This window comes from Acanthochromis polyacanthus, chromosome 4 (genome assembly GCF_021347895.1).
Source record: "Acanthochromis polyacanthus isolate Apoly-LR-REF ecotype Palm Island chromosome 4, KAUST_Apoly_ChrSc, whole genome shotgun sequence".
In the NCBI taxonomy this organism is placed as follows: Eukaryota; Metazoa; Chordata; class Actinopteri; family Pomacentridae; genus Acanthochromis; species Acanthochromis polyacanthus.
This window is the reverse complement of record NC_067116.1, coordinates 26,766,759-26,786,356: the sequence shown is the minus strand read 5'-3', so window position 1 is coordinate 26,786,356 and position 19,598 is coordinate 26,766,759. Positions and strand designations below refer to the sequence as shown.

Here is a 19,598-nt window from a genome sequence, read left to right as displayed (position 1 = left end):
CTCAGAGCTTCTGGTTTTCTTTCTTCACCTGCAACCTCAGCAGACAGATGCAGAATCAAAATATTTAAGGTCCAGATCAAAACTATTTGGACTTTTTTTGCTCATCATGCTCTGTGCTTCATTAGATTTGAATTAAAATAATCATTCTGCATTATTCCCTCTGTGCAGTGTGCACACTGGTGTGTGAATCCACAGTTTGTTATCATGTGAAGCAAGCTGCTAATTTCCCCCAAACAGTTTTTGGCTCCTGTCACATTTTTACTTACTGTAGGCTCATTTTTCTACACCTCTACGGAAACTACACAACCATGACTAGAATAAAGAGAACTCAAGCATTTCTTCTGTGCCGCATGACAAACTTGTAACGCCATAAATCATAAAAAAGAATAGATTTTACAAAAATCCCAAAGAAAAACAATTACTATCAACATGACCATCATTTTTCCAACAGCCCGTATGCTATTACGATTTGTGCAGCCTTCACCGTGCAAGTTTTAACGAATGTCCCCTCAGAGTACGGCTTGGATGCTAACGCTGTTTTGCTAGTAGTGAGGTAGCTGGCTTTCACTGCAGCATCGCTGACCTCACGGCTCCGGGTGAAAACAGATTGCTGTTTCCTCGAACCTGCCAACAATTCATTTATCTTCTGTCTTCTCAGTTCTCCTTGCAAGCTGTTGTATATTTTCGCCATGCCGAGTCTCATAGTGGCGCCGAAGATTAAATTCCTTGCTTGCATACACACCGAGCACAGGGGTTTGTCAGTCACCTCTGTGAACGAATAGCCCATTCGTCTTGGAAAATCCTACACTGATGTCCATGGTGTGTATGCAAGGAATTTAATCTTTGGCACCACTATGAGACTCGGCATGGCGAAAAAATACAACAGCTTGCAAGGAGAACTGAGAAGACAGAAAATAAATGAATTGTTGGCGGGATTTTTCTAATATACTTGTTCTCCTGTGGAACTAAAACGTCGGAAAAACTTAGACTTATTGTTACTTCTCTGTAATTATGCTATAAGTTTACTGGTCCGGCCCCTTTGAGATCAAATTAGGCCGTATGTGGCCCCTGGACCAAAATGAGTTTGACACCCCTGCTATAGATCATTAGATACTTACATTTTATACATTTTCTAAACATAGCCTGCAGTTACTTTTTATTACATCTATGGTCACAGTTGAGTCACAGTCATTGGCCAAAGGAGTTCATTGTTTTTCTTTTTAAACAGATCTGGCACAGACAGTTTATTTTGGGGAAATTTTAAAATGGTGTTATTTTAGCAATTTTTTGATTCATATACTGTATTTGGTTAAAAACAAAAAAAAATGTATCAAATCAAAGATTACTGCTGAGTGCTTGGTGTGCAGCTATGCATCACTTTATGAACAAAATGTTTACATGTGCCTCAAAGCTGGAAGCTGCTATTTAGATCAAGATGTTGTTTTCTGTAAAGACATGAAATCATTTACATGGTGCAGAAAAACTTTAACAATTCAGGAATTCTCTGCTGGATGTAGTCAAGTATGCTTCCTTCAGCAGTTTTATCTTAGTTAAAAGTTCTTAAAATGATGGTTTCTACCTCATATTAAAGTTCTTGTCTGGAGAATGTTTAGGTTTCAGGAGCGGCTGATTGTCTCACTGGGCTCAAGCCTGCAACCTCCGAGTCACCGCTCAGTCCTGTGAGCAGAGTTTCTTCCTGTACTCTCGTCCTCCTTGGATCGTTCCACACCAGTATGACGACATGGGTCTCCAGTCTGCTGCTGACACCTCCCACACCACGGTGGCGCTGTAGCGTCCCTCAGACTTCATCCATGGCCCCTCAGCGTGCGTTGATGTCACCGGCGTGTCATCAAGCCACCACAGGACTGGCTGCACAGGTGAGTTTAGACCGGTGAGGAGGCAGACCAGGAGGTAAGGAGAGTCAGGATCCTGCAAGACCCGGACTGATGATAAAATCTGAATAGTAGGACCATCAGAGGAGCCTGAGGATGGAGGAGATTTTAGTGTTTTCCCATATTTGAAACTTAACTGGGAGAAACTGCGAAGATTGGAAAAACTGTGAAACTACGGGATGATTTTGACCAATTTCTAAACTTTTTGTAGATAAACTCCTCAAGAATTCAGTGGCAAACAGTTGCTTTGTGGCGTCTCAGGATTTGATCCTTTATAGATAGATAGATAGATAGATAGATAGATCTCCCATTCATCATATGACACACATTTTTAACTATATATAAAGTAGTTCAAACTATCTCCACCTGGAGCAGCTACAGCACTAACATGCTGCTGACACATTAATGTTTCACTGTGAATAATCTAGTGATCTTATGCATCATAATGAATTAGTCAGAGAGACCAAACCAGAATTTTTACTGCAATACTTTAACTACAATTTTCTGCTATGTATTTGACTGAAGTAGGATTTTTCATGCAGGATTTTAACTTGCAATGGAGTACTCTTACTTTGCTATATTGGTACTTTTAGTGAAAACATTTCTTCTGGTTATGAGGTAGATTTAGGATTGATTTTGATTATTTGTTTAGCATTTTTACAGCCTCAATAGGTCTGACTTTGAGCTTAATCTCAGATCTTTTAACCTCATCTATGCCATTCCATTTCTTGAAGTCCACAAAAGTGTGGACTAAAAAACAAACAAGATTAATCTTTTGTAGTTGGAAGTCTTTACTTTGGATCGCCCCTTCTGTGATTTTCTTTACTAAGTGGTCATAGTTTTATGTTGTTGTTGTAATGGTTCTTTTTTTTAAGCCTATTTTAATATGCTATGCTTGTTTCCTGGTTGGAAATGTCTTGTTTTATAGTTCTGTTCTGGAAATGTGCTCTCCAAACAAAGTTTTATTATCATTATTATTAGTCATGTAGCAGATGAAGAAGATGTCATTGAATGCTGTGAAGACATTTGAGTCTGAGCTGATAGTTGACATTTCAGAGGACACTCTACCTGCTGTCCTGTTTTGACGACGATGATATACATCTTCATCACATCCAACTGTTTCTTGATGGACGTCCACCAGCAGATGAGTCCCGGCACTGAAAACCATCGAGAAGGAGACAGACTGTCTTCTGGGTGACGAGGAAACAGTCCAACAGCTACATCAGGAGACACACTGTCATTACTACCAGTGAAGACACAGAATATGCTGATAAATCAGAGTGGTAAAGGAGCCGTTAGCAGTTTCTGTGGAGTCTCACCTCAGGAGGAAGATGAAGGTCACGGCTGTGTCCATACTGAAGACTTCTGTTCCAGACAACCAAGTTAATGTCCTGAAGCCAGATTCTACTTTTAATAAAAGTACCTGTAATAATTTTTTGTAGTCCTCATAATAATGTCAATCTTTATCAGGAGATTAAATAGAAATGTGTCAGCCTACTTTATGTACATTTTAAAATTAAACTGTACATAAAGTTTTTATTGTAATAATAAGTCCTTAAAAATTATACTTTAACGTTGCAAAAAAGTCTTTTGAAAACTTTGAATTAAAGTCAACATTAGCATGTTTGTCAACTTTGAGTTAAAGTAACATTAAGCATTTTAAAATCTTAATTTAAGGTCCTCCTCATGAATATTAATAATCCCAGTTTTTACTCAAATATGAGTAATTATAGGAAGAATTGTAGCCGAAATTTCAAGTTCTGTAAATACAATTTTATCCTAAATACATCCTTTAATTAAAAATCATAATAACTGTGTTATGTCTTATTAAATATAAATACAATTCTTATTTATTGTACCCTTAAAAAAATGCTTAAATAGTACATATTTGTAACTAACTTAAATGACCATTACTTGAGGTTTTGTCCTAAATAAAAGTGCAGATATTGTTGGTTTCCAAACTTAAAATTTATTTTTGCTGGAGGGTTGTTTTTAAAAATGATTTGAAGTTGTTTTTTTTTTTTAAATTTAGTGTTCATCAGTTATTGTAAGGATAGTTTTAACCCAAATAAATGTGTTTCAACATCTCACAGTTATTTTAATTACTGGTCCCCATAGTGATGGCTTTATCTAAAAGAAAAGTCATTTAATTTAGTTTTTAAACCTTAAATAATAATAATGGTTATCATAAATTAAAATCCTTAAGAGAATAGTTTTAGAGCTTTAAATTAGTTTCCTATAACAATGTAAATGTATACTTTTAACTCATTTGAAAGTACTCATAATGATGCTGTTTTACTATAAATAAAGGTCCAATCATGTAGATTTTTCCCTCAAATAAAACGTGTTAGTGACAGTTTTATCTGAAGTAAAACTCCTGGTAAAGACGCTTCTCATAAGATATGCAAAAGTATTTTCTAATGATTTTCTTCTTTTTTTTTTACCTGGGGTCGTCGTGTTCCTGTAGTGTCTCCTGGCAGCTTACAGATCTCCTGTGTGCTAACACTCCTCAGCAGGAAATGTTTTCACTGTCTGGAAAACAGAAACTTGAGAAACTATCAGAGCAGAACGCCAGCAGTCTCCAGAGGAGACACACTGCTCTGGGATCAGACCGACCGTTGCTTCAGTCGGTTGGTGAAGGACAGAAAAACAGGAAATTTTCTTTTTCATGTTGTTGATCCCTGTTAAACTGTCAGATCCTCTTATGTACACAAACATTCTGTTTTTATGTGTAAAGAATCTAAACATTTCCTTGAATATAGAGAATATAAAACATCACATTCCTATACAAAGTCTGATTACTATGTCTATCTTTATTGATCTTTACAAATTCCTAAAATATTCAAAATCATTTCCTTTGTTTAAAGTATTCTGATTTATATTAAAAAATCAGATTTTTTTTGTGAAACTTGTTTATTTTCTCACTTTTGTGCATTAAAAGTGAGCAAGGAATTGTTTTTATGTTTACTATAAACTGTAAGTACACCAGAGAAACTAGAAAAGAGTCATGTTTTGATAGAGTACATTTTGCCTTCAGAACTGCCTTAATTCTTCAAGGCACACTTTCAATAAGGTCCTGGAAACATTCCTCAGAGATTTTGGTTTATATTGACATAATGTCACACACTTGCTGCAGATTTGTTGGCTACACATCCATGATGCCAGTCTGCTGTTCCACGACATCCCAAAGGTTCTACTGGATTGAAATCTGGTGACTGTGGAGGCCGTTGGAGTACGGTGAACTCATTGTCATGTTCAAGAAACTAGTTTGAAATGATGCAAGCTTTGTGACATGGTGCACTATCCTGCTGGTAGTAGCCATCAGAAGATGGGGACACGGTGTTCATAAAGGGATGGACATGGTTAGAAACAATTCTCAGTTAGGCTGTGGTGTTCAAACCATGGTCAGTTGATGCTCAGGGGCCCAAACTGTGCCAAGAAAATATCCCTCACCATTACACTACCACTACCAGCCTGAATTGTTTGTACAAGGCAAGACGGATCCTTGTTTTCATGCTGTTTACACCAAATTCTGACCATCTGAATGTCGCAGCTAAAATGGTGGCTCATCAGACCAGGCAACGTTTTTCCAATCTCCTATTGTTCAGTTTTGGTGAGCCTGTGTGAATTTTGGCCTCAGTTTCCTGTTCTTAGCTGACCGGAGTGTCACCCAGTGTGGTCTTCTGCTGCTGTGTCTTCCTCACACTTGGACGTGTTGTCCATTCAGAGATGGACTTAGATTGGTTGTAACCAGTGGTTGTTTGAGTTACTGACTACGTTTATATGCCATTAATATTCGGGTTAAAGGCAATATTCCGGTTTCTGAAACATTTGGAATAACCCGTTTACATGCCTAAACAGACAGAGTTACTCCTGTTTACATGATCAGCGTAATCAATTGGGATATTCCCATCCAAACCGGGACGCACAGACAACGTCATGACTTTCCAGCCACCTTCTTGTAGATGTCGGTATCTCGATACTTTCTGCCATCAATGAAAGACATTATAGTCATGTCTTTCACAATGCTAATAAAGTAGTCCATTTCCTCCTCGCTCCAAAAATGTGGCACTGTGGTGCCGCGTGTGGGTTTCGCCATGTCTGTTTACCTCTCCTTGTGTATTTCCGGTGGGTCGTGCGCCAGACGCGGCATACAAGTAGTTGCCGTACTCAAAAGACCAAGATTCCTTTCGGATGAAACATGCACAGAACGCAAATTAATGTTTCTTTCTATGGGGATTTTCCGATGCACATTTATATTACGAGATATTTGGATTAGAAAAGGAGTGACCCAGGGGTCTTATTCAGGTTTTTAAAAACCGGAATATGGGCATATTCGGGTTTTTGCGGGTGTTTACATGGCCATACACAACCGGGTTATTGCCAATATTCCGGTTATGAAAGGGTTATTAACTGCATATAAACGTAGTCACTGTTGCCTTTCTATCATCTTCAACCAGTCTGGCCATTCTGCTCTGACCTCTCACATCAACAAAACATTTTCATCCACACAGCTGCTGCTCACTGGATATTTTCTATTTTTCAGATCATTCTTTGTCAACCCTAGAGATAGTTGTGTGTGAAAATCCCAGTAGATTAGTAGTTTCTGAAATACTCAGAGTGGCCCATCTGGCACCAATAACCATGTCACATTCAAAATCACTTAAATCCCCTTTCTACCCCATTTAGATGTTCAGTTTGAACTTAAGCAAGTTGTCTTGACCAGTTTAGCTATTTGCTTTAATAAGCAATTGAACAGGCGTACCTAATAAAGTGGACACTGAGTTTATTGTGTCACAAAGGGTCTCTTGCGTGAGGGAAACAGCGCCCCCTGGACAGTAGCACTTTAACACTATTCAACCTGTACGGTCATACAGGGTATTGCAACAGTCGAGCGAACTGATGGAGTTAATCTGTTGAAGCAGCAGGTGAAAGTGTTTGATGAGGTGCTATTTAACGGCCCAATGCACTGTCTCTGTTTATGTTAGTTTGTCAGAGGACTGAACAAGACCCTAACATTAACCAAGAGGCCGCTTTGAGGCCGAACACAAAAACTGGCTCCAGAGTTAAAAACCGGCGGAGTTTCTGGCGATGCTAATGCTAACAGCTAGCATGTCGTTGGCAAATCACGGAGAATGAACAGGGCGTCCAGAAAACAAGGATGGACTTCAAAAAACGTAAGAATGAGACTTCCTGTGTATATTTATGTCGTGTCTGTCGGTTGAGCGGCCGTCTTGCAACCGGAGGGTTGCCGGTTCGACCCTCGGCCCGTCGTGTCGATGGTGTCCCTGAGCAAGACACCTGACCCCTAATTGCTCCTGGTGGGTCGTCGTTAGCCTTGCAGGGCAGCTTCCGCCACCAGTGTGTGAATGGTGTGATTGTGTGTGTGTGTGTGTGTGTGTGTGTGAATGAGTGCATTTTAAAAAAATGTAAAAAAGAAAAAATATGTAGTGTCTGTCTGTTAGTTGTGTGTTTCTTTACATTCAGACCTCAGTGGTCTTAGTTGCTAATGCTTGAATACTTTGCACAGGCAAGGTGATTTTTTTTTCAGGACGTTATTTCATCAGTGGTGAATCAAAGAGCACAGGACAGTTAAGTGTTTTTAAGGTGACATCTCTAAAATCACATTTTTAACGATTTGGGCAAAAAGTATAAATTTTTACTTAATTCTAAATTAACCTTTAAACAAGTCTCCCAAATTGAGTGTCAGTGTCAGTGTTACAGGTGTAGCAGTTACCGTTTTGACAGCTGGAAACATTGATAAAAATACTTAACATACAGGAATCATCTAGGATGCAACTAACAACTATTTTCTATCATATGGCTCATTTAGCCCGTAAATCAATTAGTCATTTCTCCCCTAGGAAGCAAAATGACCCCTCCATTTAGTAAATTTTACTCTGAAAAAGTGTAAATCATTGAATGTTATTATATAATGCAGTATTAAATATACACAAATGTTTCCATATTGAAGTGCAAAACTGTACAGTTTGACTGGAGACTCCAACTTGGTAGAAGAGATTTTAAAAGGGCCATTATCATTTGGGTTAACAGTGTAACGTAAGTTTCTATTAATACCTTCAACAAAGGGAAGAAATCATTCTGTATAATAGACAGAGTGCAGCATGGACACAGAAGATATTTTACAAATATTGCAAAATTACACAAATTTTTTAATGTAAGTTTGGTAGAAGCTTAGAATTCTATAAAATACTGCAGAATTCACAGCACATTTTTTTAAACTCATTTGTACTGTGACATAGTCAGAGAGCGTGTTGGTTACAAAATAGTGATTTTTGTGTCAGGATTATATGCGAGCACAGAGAGGTGGAAAGAAGTACACAGATGTAAAGTGTCTCCTTTGTGTTTTCTCTTTGGGAGTTTACACATTATCCTGTTGATGTGGTTTGCACTCCACAATCTGCACAGATTGCAAAAACCATGTTTTTGTTCTTAGATCATCTGAAGTCCTCCCAGACTTTCAAAATCTTGTGTCTTTAGAGACTTTTACAATGAACCAAGTTGGTCTTTACTGCAGCCTCAGTTGTCCAAAACTGTAGTGATGAGGACAGCCAACCAGTGATATTCATATTGTGATACTGAAGAAAAACATTTGTTTTAATGAACTGAAGTTTAAAAAATAGTTAAATGCATTTTTATTATCAATGTCATCAATTATGCTGACTAACTGCCACAACTCTGTCTACTCAGTTCATTCTGATGGGCTGAACTTGAAACAACAATCACCAGACAGTGACTGCCAGTAAAAGTGGAAACCCAACAACACGGATGGAAAATAAATCCCTCACTAGCTAATGCTTAGAAGAGTCTATAAAGATTGTGTGAAAAATGATCAGAGCAGTGACAAGAACTGTTAGAGGTTTCAGGTTTCAAGAATTTTCAGGTAAATAACTTTTAGTAAAACCTCTGGCTAGTAATGTGAGTAGATTGTATGTAAAACAAACTGGGACACAAACTGGAGCTTTGAAAAAAATCCAACAGTAACAATACTTACACAGTTTAAAACAAAAATAATGTAGAAAAATGTAAATTTTTATTAAACCACTATATGAACTGACAAAGAGAGTAGAAGAGGTGTCTTTGGCAGCGATTAAAGTTCAACTCTATAGTGACACCCATGAAGAGGTACATTTACCCCAGGGGCAACTTTTGCAATAGCTTATACTGGAGCTTGACTAAAACAACAACAAAAAAGACTTGCTTTTAAAAATATACGCACATTTTGCTGTAATACTTGAACACTGCATGCTGTGTGAAGAGAAGTTTAATTGAAGTAGTGGATTTAGTCATGTATTCAGTTGTAATGAATAAACAGCTGATGTCTAAAACAACAAATTCTTGAACAGCTAAAAATAATGCCTGAATGTGTGAATGAAAATAGCTCAGATTGGTGAATAAATTCTAAAAACAAGTTGCCAAAGAACAAATTAATAGTGAAAAGGCTGAAAGTTGTAGAACCTAATGATTCCAGTTCAACTCAGGTCACAATAAACTTTGAACAAAATTTGTTAAATGAACAAACTTCAGGTACATTTATTGATCTGTGTCATATTATACAGGTGTTTGTAGAGTCACAGTTACATGGTCACTCTTCTATCCTAGTCTGAAATAGAATTGGAAATAAAAATCAGAGGATCTAAACCTACGAGAGAATGAGCCTGAACTGACACCAGTTCAGTGTGGACTAACAGAGCAGCAGCAGACCCAGAGTCTGGCATTATTTCTCCGGGAGGATCTGTGGTGTTGGTTCCTTCTGGTGCTCGTCGCCTTGGCTGATCCCGCAGTAGTAAACCGCTGAGTCGCTCTGCTGGGAGCCTCGCAGCAGCAGTGAGCCGTTGGCTGTAGCCGACACTTTATCAGGACCAACACCGTCGCCGTACCTCACATGAGAGCCATCGGAGGACCTGATGGTCAGAAGCAGCTGTGGCCCCTGTCCTGCTGGCTTCCTGTACCAGCTGAGGGTGGAGCGGGCAGTCGGGGCAGCTGTGGTGCTTTTGGAGGCATTGGAGGCGTTCATCAGGGGGCACTGCAGGATGGCATCCTCACCGACACTCACTTGGACGGTGGAGGTCGGCAGAGTGGCCACATGGTGATGGAAACCTCAAAAACAACAATATAGAGAAAAATGAAAAGTTTATTTTCACCATGAATACACAAAAACGCTGTGCAATACAGGATGACAAATCCAGTCAACAAAACCAGACTGTGGTAACAATGACAAATAGGTAAAATGGTTTTATGTTAGTGGAAATGATGTGATAAATACATTTATTGAAATAGGAAATATTGAGATGGAATGCATTAATTCATGATAGTAAAGACAAAAGTACAAGATAAGAAGTAAAGATTATGAGAATAAAAGTCAAAAAGTAATTCTAAGTGAAAGATCAAATTTATGAGCTAAACGGTTAAACTTTTGAAACCTATGTGGAAGAAAAAATGCAATATTATAACATTAAAATTAAAAATAAAGAGCTAAAAGGCCACAATCATGAGATTAGAGGTCAGAAACTGGAATGTACTAGAGGAAAGGCCAGTTTTATGATCAAAAGTCCAAATTATCAAAAGTCAGTGTAATGATATAAAAAGTTAAATGTCTAAATTATAAAGTGACAATAAAAGGTAATGTTTTTCCATTAGCACAGCCATTTGTAAGGAAATTGCATCTTTAATGTCCTATGCGCTTTTGTCTTTTTTCATTTCTTTCTTGTCAGTCTACTTTTCCCTTTATAGTTTCATGCAGACATTGCTGTTCAAATATTTTAATCCTCCAGACAGGAGACTTTATTTTGAAAGGGCTTCCACCATAAAATCCCTCCAAATTGGCCTGAAATGACAAACGGCTCTTCAGCCTGTTGACAGCTTCCCCATTTAATAATCAGTTTAAACACTGGTCGGTTAGTGAGGTGTGAATTTCAAAGACAGAGCGCAGACTCACCGTGGAGAGCGAGGACGATCACCCAGAGCAGCACAGACTCCATTGTCAACTGACTGAGCGAGCTCATCCCGCTGCTGTTGTTAATGAAACCAGCAGAGCGTTTCAGTCAAAACAACACTAACGGACGTACAACATATGGCCAAAAGTATATGAACACTGCGTCTGTCTTTCCTTATTTGGGCTCCCTATTTCTCATGTATTTTTCAGCTAATTTCCTAGACACTTTCATCTGAAGCTCCTAAAAATTAGCTGCTATACGTCTGTTATACTGGCTCTCAGACTCCTCGCAGTACCAGTTCCGGAAGTACTGCAGGTGGGATGGTGGCTTTCTCTCTTTGTTGCACTTTTTACAAAGGATCACATTCATCTTCTTGACATATTTTCTTGTGACAATGCCAGTGTGCTCCCTTTCCAGTTTCCTCTTCCTATATTGCTGAGTGTTATAAAGAACTGGAGTTGATGGTGGGAAAGCTGGAGGTAGGAAAATCGCCTGTGAGGTTCCAGGTGCAGTCATCTGTGAGGGTCCAGACACTGTAGGATGCTGCAGAAATGGTACAATGAAGGGGAGAGTGGTGGAAGGTGCCGGTGCAATCATAGAAGTGCCTGCTGTAGTGGAGGAGCCTGGGAGATGGCCTGAGGCTGGAGTCTCCCCTTGAGCTTAGCCTCCCCAGCCGTGTTTGGAGGCAGAATGAAGAGGTGAGGCTGAGCTGAACTGCCAGGATACAGAGCTGAGCTTTTCTGCATCGCTGCAGGAAGCCTCTCAGGTCCTGCCATGGGTGCGTCTGGAGCTTTGACACCCTGTTTTAAAATTGCTTGCTCCTGTGACCAGGAACACCTGCTGAACCTGGGACAACATAAAATAACCAACATTAACACACTTTCACTTCAGCAATTGTATACAAAAGGACTGATTATATGATATTTGATCCCAACTATGATGGAGCTGCATGACACAGTAATGGTCAAACAGCTATTGAATATACCCTCTCATGCATGGTCGCAGCATTCACTTCTGGAAGCTGTAATGTGGTCTCATTCATCACCTTTGCATTGGTGATGATGCACTCACGGATATGTTTATAAGTGCGTGCCACCATTGTGAACCGCGACAGTCTCACTCCTTCGCAGCGAACTGCGTTTGGATAGAGTGCACAGAGCCTTGTGAAGATGGCCTCCACCACTCTGTTGCATTCAGGCCACTGTGCAGGACTGTGAGCCCCGAAGAAACACCTCCAAATGACAGAATACATATTATGAATATAAGATTGTCTTCAATGTGATTCTCATTCTGTGAAAATGTAATGTAATGAAAATAGAAATATTTTAGTCAGTCTGTTATTTGTAAAAAAGTTTTTGGACAATTATGAACCTGTGTTAGCTTAATTAAACATACCTTTTGGTGCTCTCTACACCTGGTGACAATCTTTTTGGTGGCCAAAACAGAGAACATGTAATATTAAATGTTTTTTCCTTTGATTTAATTGCTTTTAATGCAATTCATTTCTCTGAACTTTTTTTTCTGTCAAGATTTTAACCCCAACCCCAAAAACAAAACAAACCCTTAAATCACAATGAAAGTACTTCCTTTGTCACAATCATGAGTTAGTCAGTTAAATTCAACTTTATTTGTTTAGCACCTTTCACACAGATGACAAAACTACACAAGCTATGATTACAACTCAAAAACATTTAAAAAATTTTTTTTAACATGGTAATAAAATATGTTATGTTGAGGGGATGGAGGGAGTTTATTGAAGTCTTCTTGGGCTCACACAGTAAATCATTTAAAATAGAAACTTGATATTCAGTCTAAGGAAACTGCAGAGCGACAGAAGAACCAACAATATCTCCTGTTTTCTTTAATTAGTTGACTCTTCTGGTGCTTTCAGGCCAAAGAACTATAGACTCCTCACAACCTACTCAAACTCTTGGTACAGGACCTCACCACACGGGTCAAGAAGGTTTCCTTCTCATTTCTACTCTGAAGCTCACCTTCTCCTGCTCAAACTGCTGACAAATGTTTCTGCTGCTCTGAAGTCTGGTCTCCAGAACTTCCTAAAAACTCTCAAAGTCTCTTCTGCTGCAGGTTGCTTTGGAGAACTGTTACAGAAAACCTCACTAAACCACATGGAGGGGCCTCAAGATAGTCGTCCAAATGAAACCGTACAAAAACCAAACTAGCACAACCCAAACACTAAAGTCTCCTGCAGCCTACCAGAGAACCTATTTTAACAGAGAATCAGGACAGGAACTCTTACCTTCTGGACAACCAACGTTGGTTCACAAACAAGAATACAGAATGTGTCTGATCAAAAACCTCTAAAGACTCACTACAGCCAAAATAAAGACACAACTCAGCTGCACCAAATCCTCTAATCACTGCACACATTAGCACCATGTGCTAACTGTGGCTAACAAACCACATTTACCAAGACAACTATCCAGTACAAAGCCCTAAAACACACCAAGAAACACATTAAAGAGGATTTTACTGCTGGAAGCTGCAAGCCAACGCCTAAAAAACAAACTAAAGCAACAGAGCCAAGCCCGGTTCAGTGGTGAAGAGAAGCAGAGGAAATGTTTGACTGGAGACATAAAGCAGGAAGACACTGAGCAGCTCAGGTGTTCCTGATTACACCAAGCAGCCACCTGGACAGCCAATAGGAACACAGCTTACTGGAAGTCCAGAGGGCTGGCTTAGTGAAGGAAATTTAGTTTAAAGTTGAAGCAGAGAGTTGAAAACCGTCTTCTGATACCTGAAGTCTCTGACTTTTTACACAAACTGTGTTTGTCTTATGTGCTTTCATGTGTCAAGTTTGCATCTGATGCATTTAAGTGAAACTATCAAATACTTTTGTTGTTGCTATTCATGACGTGTCTATCACCACTGTGTGTTGATGGCATTCTATTATTCGGGCCTACCTACAATTACTATATTATCAAAATGGTTATTGGTTCATATTTTGTTTACTGATTAGTTACAGTTGTAGGCTTTTTAGTTTATTTTATAGCTGTAGCAGCTAATTGAAATATAAATAGATTCATCTGCTGATTGGCTGATCTTTTGTTTCACAAAACTGCTTGACAAGGCTATATCAATGCAGCAATGCTGTTGTAGTTCAATATTTTCCTTGTGTCTGAGGTGACATTTTCAAATATCCAGTTCTGTTTGGTTGAAAGTTTAAATCCAAAAGATGATGATTTTCCTGTGATATTGAACAATAGATAGTAACTGTTGAAAGATTTAACACATTTTAGCAACTGTTTTGAAAAGACTTTGACCCGTGTTTCTTTGTTGAAGCCTGGGTAAATCTTGGGTAAAATCTAACTGTTGGCTTTTGGTGTTTGATGAGAGTGTTTTATATATTTATATACCCAGACACTTGGTGTTTGTTGTTCAAAATCTTTACAAATAAGTAGAAAATACTTTTAGCTGTATTGTTATCAAGGCATATTACTGAAAAAAAATATTTTGCAAAGTTAGTATTTAATGAACTTATGTTCTGTTGCGCTTTTGGAGATTATAGGTGTAGAGACTGTGATCTGCCAGCAGGGGGCGTTGTTAGTCATACTGTCTCAGTATTGGTCTGATGCAAGACTTCCATGTGATAGTGAGGCGTTCCAGCCTCATGGGGGCGCTACAGTCAACACAGTCTGCAGCCAAAAAGAACTTATTTAAATCTGCAGATCTGTGCATGAAGTTCTGCACAGAGTTAAAGAGTTGAGCACAGATAAATCATGAGAGCCTCGCTGCTCTGCCACAGACTGTATTTCACTGACTGTTGCAACACTGACATGATGGATTCCTGCGTTAAACTGAACCAGATCATCTCTGTCAGTGATGCACCAGTGTCAGCAATGTTGTAGTAACATTGTGATGAAGAAATGCTCACAACATAAAACTCTGAACCTTAAATAAATGTGATCAATCTGAGAGAAAGTTCTCTGTACGGCTAGTAGTTTGAGAAACTTTCTTTGGTGTTTTCTTCAAATCAAAAACTCCAGATATTTGTTCACTCCGAATCCTTAAATGTGAAGTATTGCTGTCTTTTTTTTTTTTGCCATTATTATCTGAATAATCAAAACATGTTTGGATTCTGAACTTTTGGTTGAACTAAAAAGAAAAACAAAAAAAGTACAGCTATTTCATTTTTATTTATTTATTTTTGCAATTTTCTCACATTTTATAGACACAACACTAAACAGACGTATCCCTCTCCACCGACTGACTGTACATGAAAGTACATGTACAGTAAAGATTTGTTCATTTTGAATCCTAAAATTTTAACAGCTAGCATGTTGTTGGCGGTGAAGAATTTAAAATTTTAATTTAATTAATTTGTATTTTATTATTCAGTCCTTATTTATTGGCACTTACTAGAACCTCATTGAGAGAGAGCCAAAAATTTTGTCATGCAGGAAGAACCCTGCATAATGTTTTGACAAAAAGACTTCCTCAAAGCATACTTTTATTTCAAGCAGCAAAATGCAAATTGTCCAGAGTATCGATTCAACGCAGTAAACAGCTGAGAATCTCCCACGTCAGTGTTAGATTAAGTACCGTCGGTACTGCCAGCTTCTGTCTGGAGATCACTCTGAATGTGGACAAGCAGCTTTCAAGTCTCTATAAGTTACATTAATGGATTATAGTTATTGATGCATTATATGTTTGTCAAATTAACATAGCAGCTGGTAAATCCGATATCGCTACTACATTTGTTGGGTAGCTTGTGAATTTCTACTTATGGATCAAATCTGAACGTATAAAATTCCATTCCAGTTGTTTTTTTTTTGTTTTTTTGTTTTTTTGTTTTTTTTACACAATTTATCAGATCAAAAATATGAAGTAGTACAAAGGTGAGAATACTCAAGTAAAGTACACTAGATTTTAGGGTTAGTTTTGAGTCGGTAGTTGTGATGTAGACATATCTCTGACTCTTGCATCAGGTTTCTCACACAGATTGGTTATTTTGACATCTTATTAATAATTGATAAAGCAAGATAAGACCTCAGAGACACTGAAAGAGATCAGAAAAACAAGTAAATTGCCATTTGAATAAGATGAATAACATAAGTGTAATAAAACTAAGTTGTTGAAATTTCAAATACAACATATACACTGCCCTTAATGTGTAAGTTATTAGAGGAAAAGCACACAGCTTTCATGATTTGGAACTATGGGGTTTAAATAATATTTCCCATGTACACAAACCAACAGTGAACATGTCAGTGGTATATAAGCATCTATGCTATAGGTAGCAGTATATACACACGTGGACAAAATTGTTGGTACCCCTCAGTTAAAGAAGGAAAAACCCACAATTCTCACTGAAATCACTTGAAACTCACAAAAGTAACAATAAATAAAAATTTATTGAAAATTAAATAATCAAAATCAGCCATCACTTTTGAATTGTTGATTAACATAATTATTTAAAAAAACAAACTAATGAAATAGGGCTGGACAAAAATGATGGTACCCATAACTTAATATTTTGTTGCGCAACCTTTTGAGGCAATCACTGCAATTAAACGATTTCTGTATTTGTCAATGAGCGTTCTGCAGCTGTCAACAGGTATTTTGGCCCACTCCTCATGAGCAAACAGCTCCAGTTGTCTCAGGTTTGATGGGTGTCTTCTCCAAATGGCATGTTTCAGCTCCTTCCACATATGTTCAATGGGATTCAGATCTGGGCTCATCGAAGGCCACTTTAGAATAGTCCAACGCTTTTCTCTCAGCCATTCTTGGGTGTTTTTGGCTGTGTGTTTTGGATCGTTGTCCTGTTGGAAGACCCATGACCTGCGACTGAGACCAAGCTTTCTGACACTAGGCAGCACATTTCTCTCCAGAATGCCTTGATAGTCTTCAGATTTCATCGTACCTTGCACACTTTCAAGACACCCTGTGCCAGATGCAGCAAAGCAGCCCCAAAACATTACTGAGCCTCCTCCATGTTTCACCGTAGGGACAGTGTTCTTTTCTTCGTATGCTTGGTTTTTGAGTCTATGAACATAGAGTTGATGTGCCTTACCAAAAAGCTCCAGTTTGGTCTCATCTGTCCAAAGGACATTCTCCCAGAAGCTTTGTGGCTTGTCAACATGCATTTTTGCAAATTCCAGTCTGGCTTTTTTATGAGTTTTTTTCAGCAGTGGTGTCCTCCTTGGTCGTCTCCCACGAAGTCCACTTTGGCTCAAACAACGACGAATGGTGCGATCTGACACTGATGTACCTTGGCCTTGGAGTTCACCTTTAATTTCTTTGGAGGTTGCTCTGGGCTCTTTGGATACAATTCGAACGATCCGTCTCTTCAATTTGTCATCAATTTTCCTCTTGCGGCCACGTCCAGGGAGGTTGGCTACTGTCCTGTGGGTCTTGAACTTCTGAATAATATGAGCCACTGTTGTCACAGGAACTTCAAGCTGTTTAGAGATGGTCTTATAGCCTTTACCTTTAAGATGTTTGTCTATAATTTTTTTTCGGATGTCCTGGGACAATTCTCTCCTTCGCTTTCTGTTGTCCATGTTCAGTGTGGTACACACCTTTTCACCAAACAGCAGGGTGACTACTTGTCTCCCTTTAAATAGGCAGACTGACTGATTATGAGTTTGGAAACACCTGTGATGTCAATTAAATGACACACCTGAGTTAATCATGTCACTCTGGTCAAATAGTTTTCAATCTTTTATAGAGGTACCATCATTTTTGTCCAGGCCTGTTTCATTAGTTTGTTTTTTTAAATAATTATGTTAATCAACAATTCAAAAGTAATGGCTGTTTTTGATTATTTAATTTTCAATAAATTTTTATTTATTGTTACTTTTGTGAGTTTCAAGTGATTTCAGTGAGAATTGTGGGTTTTTCCTTCTTTAACTGAGGGGTACCAACAATTTTGTCCACGTGTGTATCCGTAAAAATCAAGCACTCTGACATAGCAGGAATCAAAGTGAATAATTGTCTGTAATAGTCCTTCCTGTTTCCACTAGATTGTGCTTATTTTGTTGCGTTGATAAATGTTTTTAGTTCGTTAGCTCCTGCTTCTAATGCTTGCATTACAGTTCATATTGTTTCCTACAACGGCGGGACGTCACTACAGCTCACCTCCGACCTCACCTGAACTGACAGCTGTGTTTGGACAGAGGAAGCTGGGTCAGAGGTCTGTCGGCTGTTCGAGCTAAATTCAGCACGTTTAAAAATGGAGGAGTGTTTTCTCTCCTGCTGTTTGATATTTTTAGTTATTTATATCGTCATTGTGCCTGGAGAGTGATAATAAACACTTTCCTGCTGGGTTATGCAGAAGTTTATGAAGGTTTGCAGAAACAGAATGTTCAAGTTAAGAGCCTGAATTACATACAGTGTTTCTGAAGCGTTTTGATTGATGTCGTACACAGCTGAATTCCATCAGAGTTAGTGTATGAATCAGCTTCTCCACTCTTGACTTTATGCCACAGTGCATTCTTCAGCCGGCTAAATTCATAAATGTAAACGTTTCACCCCTAAAAGAATAAAACACGGCTTTTCTCCCCAGAAAATGGAGCTTTGTAGAGATGTTTCAGTATTCTAACTCTCTGGATTTAGACTTCCGCTATTTCTGCCACTTTCTCCTCCTTATTACTGCCTGTGTGTCAAAATCCTACAATTCTACAAGAAACAATAATAACCTCTAAGCAGCTACCTTTATACTAAAATGTTTTAAAAGTTTTACTGAATGTTTGGATCGTGCAATAAGACAGCTCCCATTGTCTTGATTTGTTTTTCTCTTTCATGTGAATTATCCATTTCAGTGACAGTTCTCACCTCACTGCATGCAAAACAATTCCCTCGTAACCAACCAAGAAAACAGCGACTGGTTCAGAGAAATTCTAAGTCAGAATGATAATGAACATGTGAGACAGTCATACCAGTGACAGAAACACTAGGACTGTCGTGTCCAGGTGGAGTGATTGGTCGATATGTTTTTACACCTGAATTGGCCCAATGTAGTGTAGTGACTTATTTAACGTTTATTGCACGTTTTCTTAGAGTCGGCCTTAAATTTACTGATGCCAAATTAAAGGAGTCATTGGTGTGGCTGCATTTTGTTTAAATGGATGTCATCAGATGTTTTAATTTGTCCAACCCCGTGGTGACACTGTGAGCTCAGTGCAGTGCAGCTTGAAACAATGGCATCAGATAAAGATGACCTTTTCATCAATTGGTCCACAAAGGCACAGAATTTTTAAAACTGACTACAAATACAAAATACAGTATTTGTAGTTTGTCTATTTGGATGTGTTTTCTCAACACACAAATATATAACTACAGTGATGTAATGTTTTTTTCTTGACCCATGACTATTTGATTGTGAAAGTGTTTACGAGTAACTTCCTCTCAGTCAGTTTCTCAACAGATTCATTTTTTAGATGAGTGCTTCTTGGTCAGTGACTAAAACTGGTTGAACAGGAAGTTGTACGCTAAAATTTTACAGAGAGACATCAGAATGTCTTCTTCTGTTTGTGATACTTATCTCCCAGATCTTTGTGGACCTGTAACATTACCACCCACGTTTATTGTTTCCAGCTGTGAGTAACTCCTACGTTTGATTTGTGTCCAGCAGGAGCTCACTGAGAAATCAATTGCACTTAGTGTGTTTGCTTTGAGTGAACTTCATTTAGTCCCCCTGCAGTGTAAACACCACAGACTGAAAACAACCTGAGTTTGTTGGGCCGCTTCCCTTTAAGGCTCCGCCCTCAGTTGTCTGGTGCTGGAC

The 19,598-nt window shown here is 38.5% G+C and overlaps 1 protein-coding gene across 1 annotated transcript; it reads right to left on the bottom strand.

Moving 5' to 3' along the window:
- Positions 1-8,924: 8,924 nt before the first annotated feature.
- sid1 (secreted immunoglobulin domain 1) lies at positions 8,925-16,231 on the bottom strand. Its single transcript, XM_051947358.1, has 2 exons — positions 10,852-16,231; positions 8,925-10,013 (listed from the first exon to the last, which is right to left on the bottom strand). Exons 1-2 carry the CDS (start codon positions 10,916-10,918, stop codon positions 9,631-9,633), a joined length of 450 nt encoding a protein of 149 aa, XP_051803318.1. The 5' UTR covers positions 10,919-16,231; the 3' UTR covers positions 8,925-9,630.
- Positions 16,232-19,598: the final 3,367 nt, after the last annotated feature.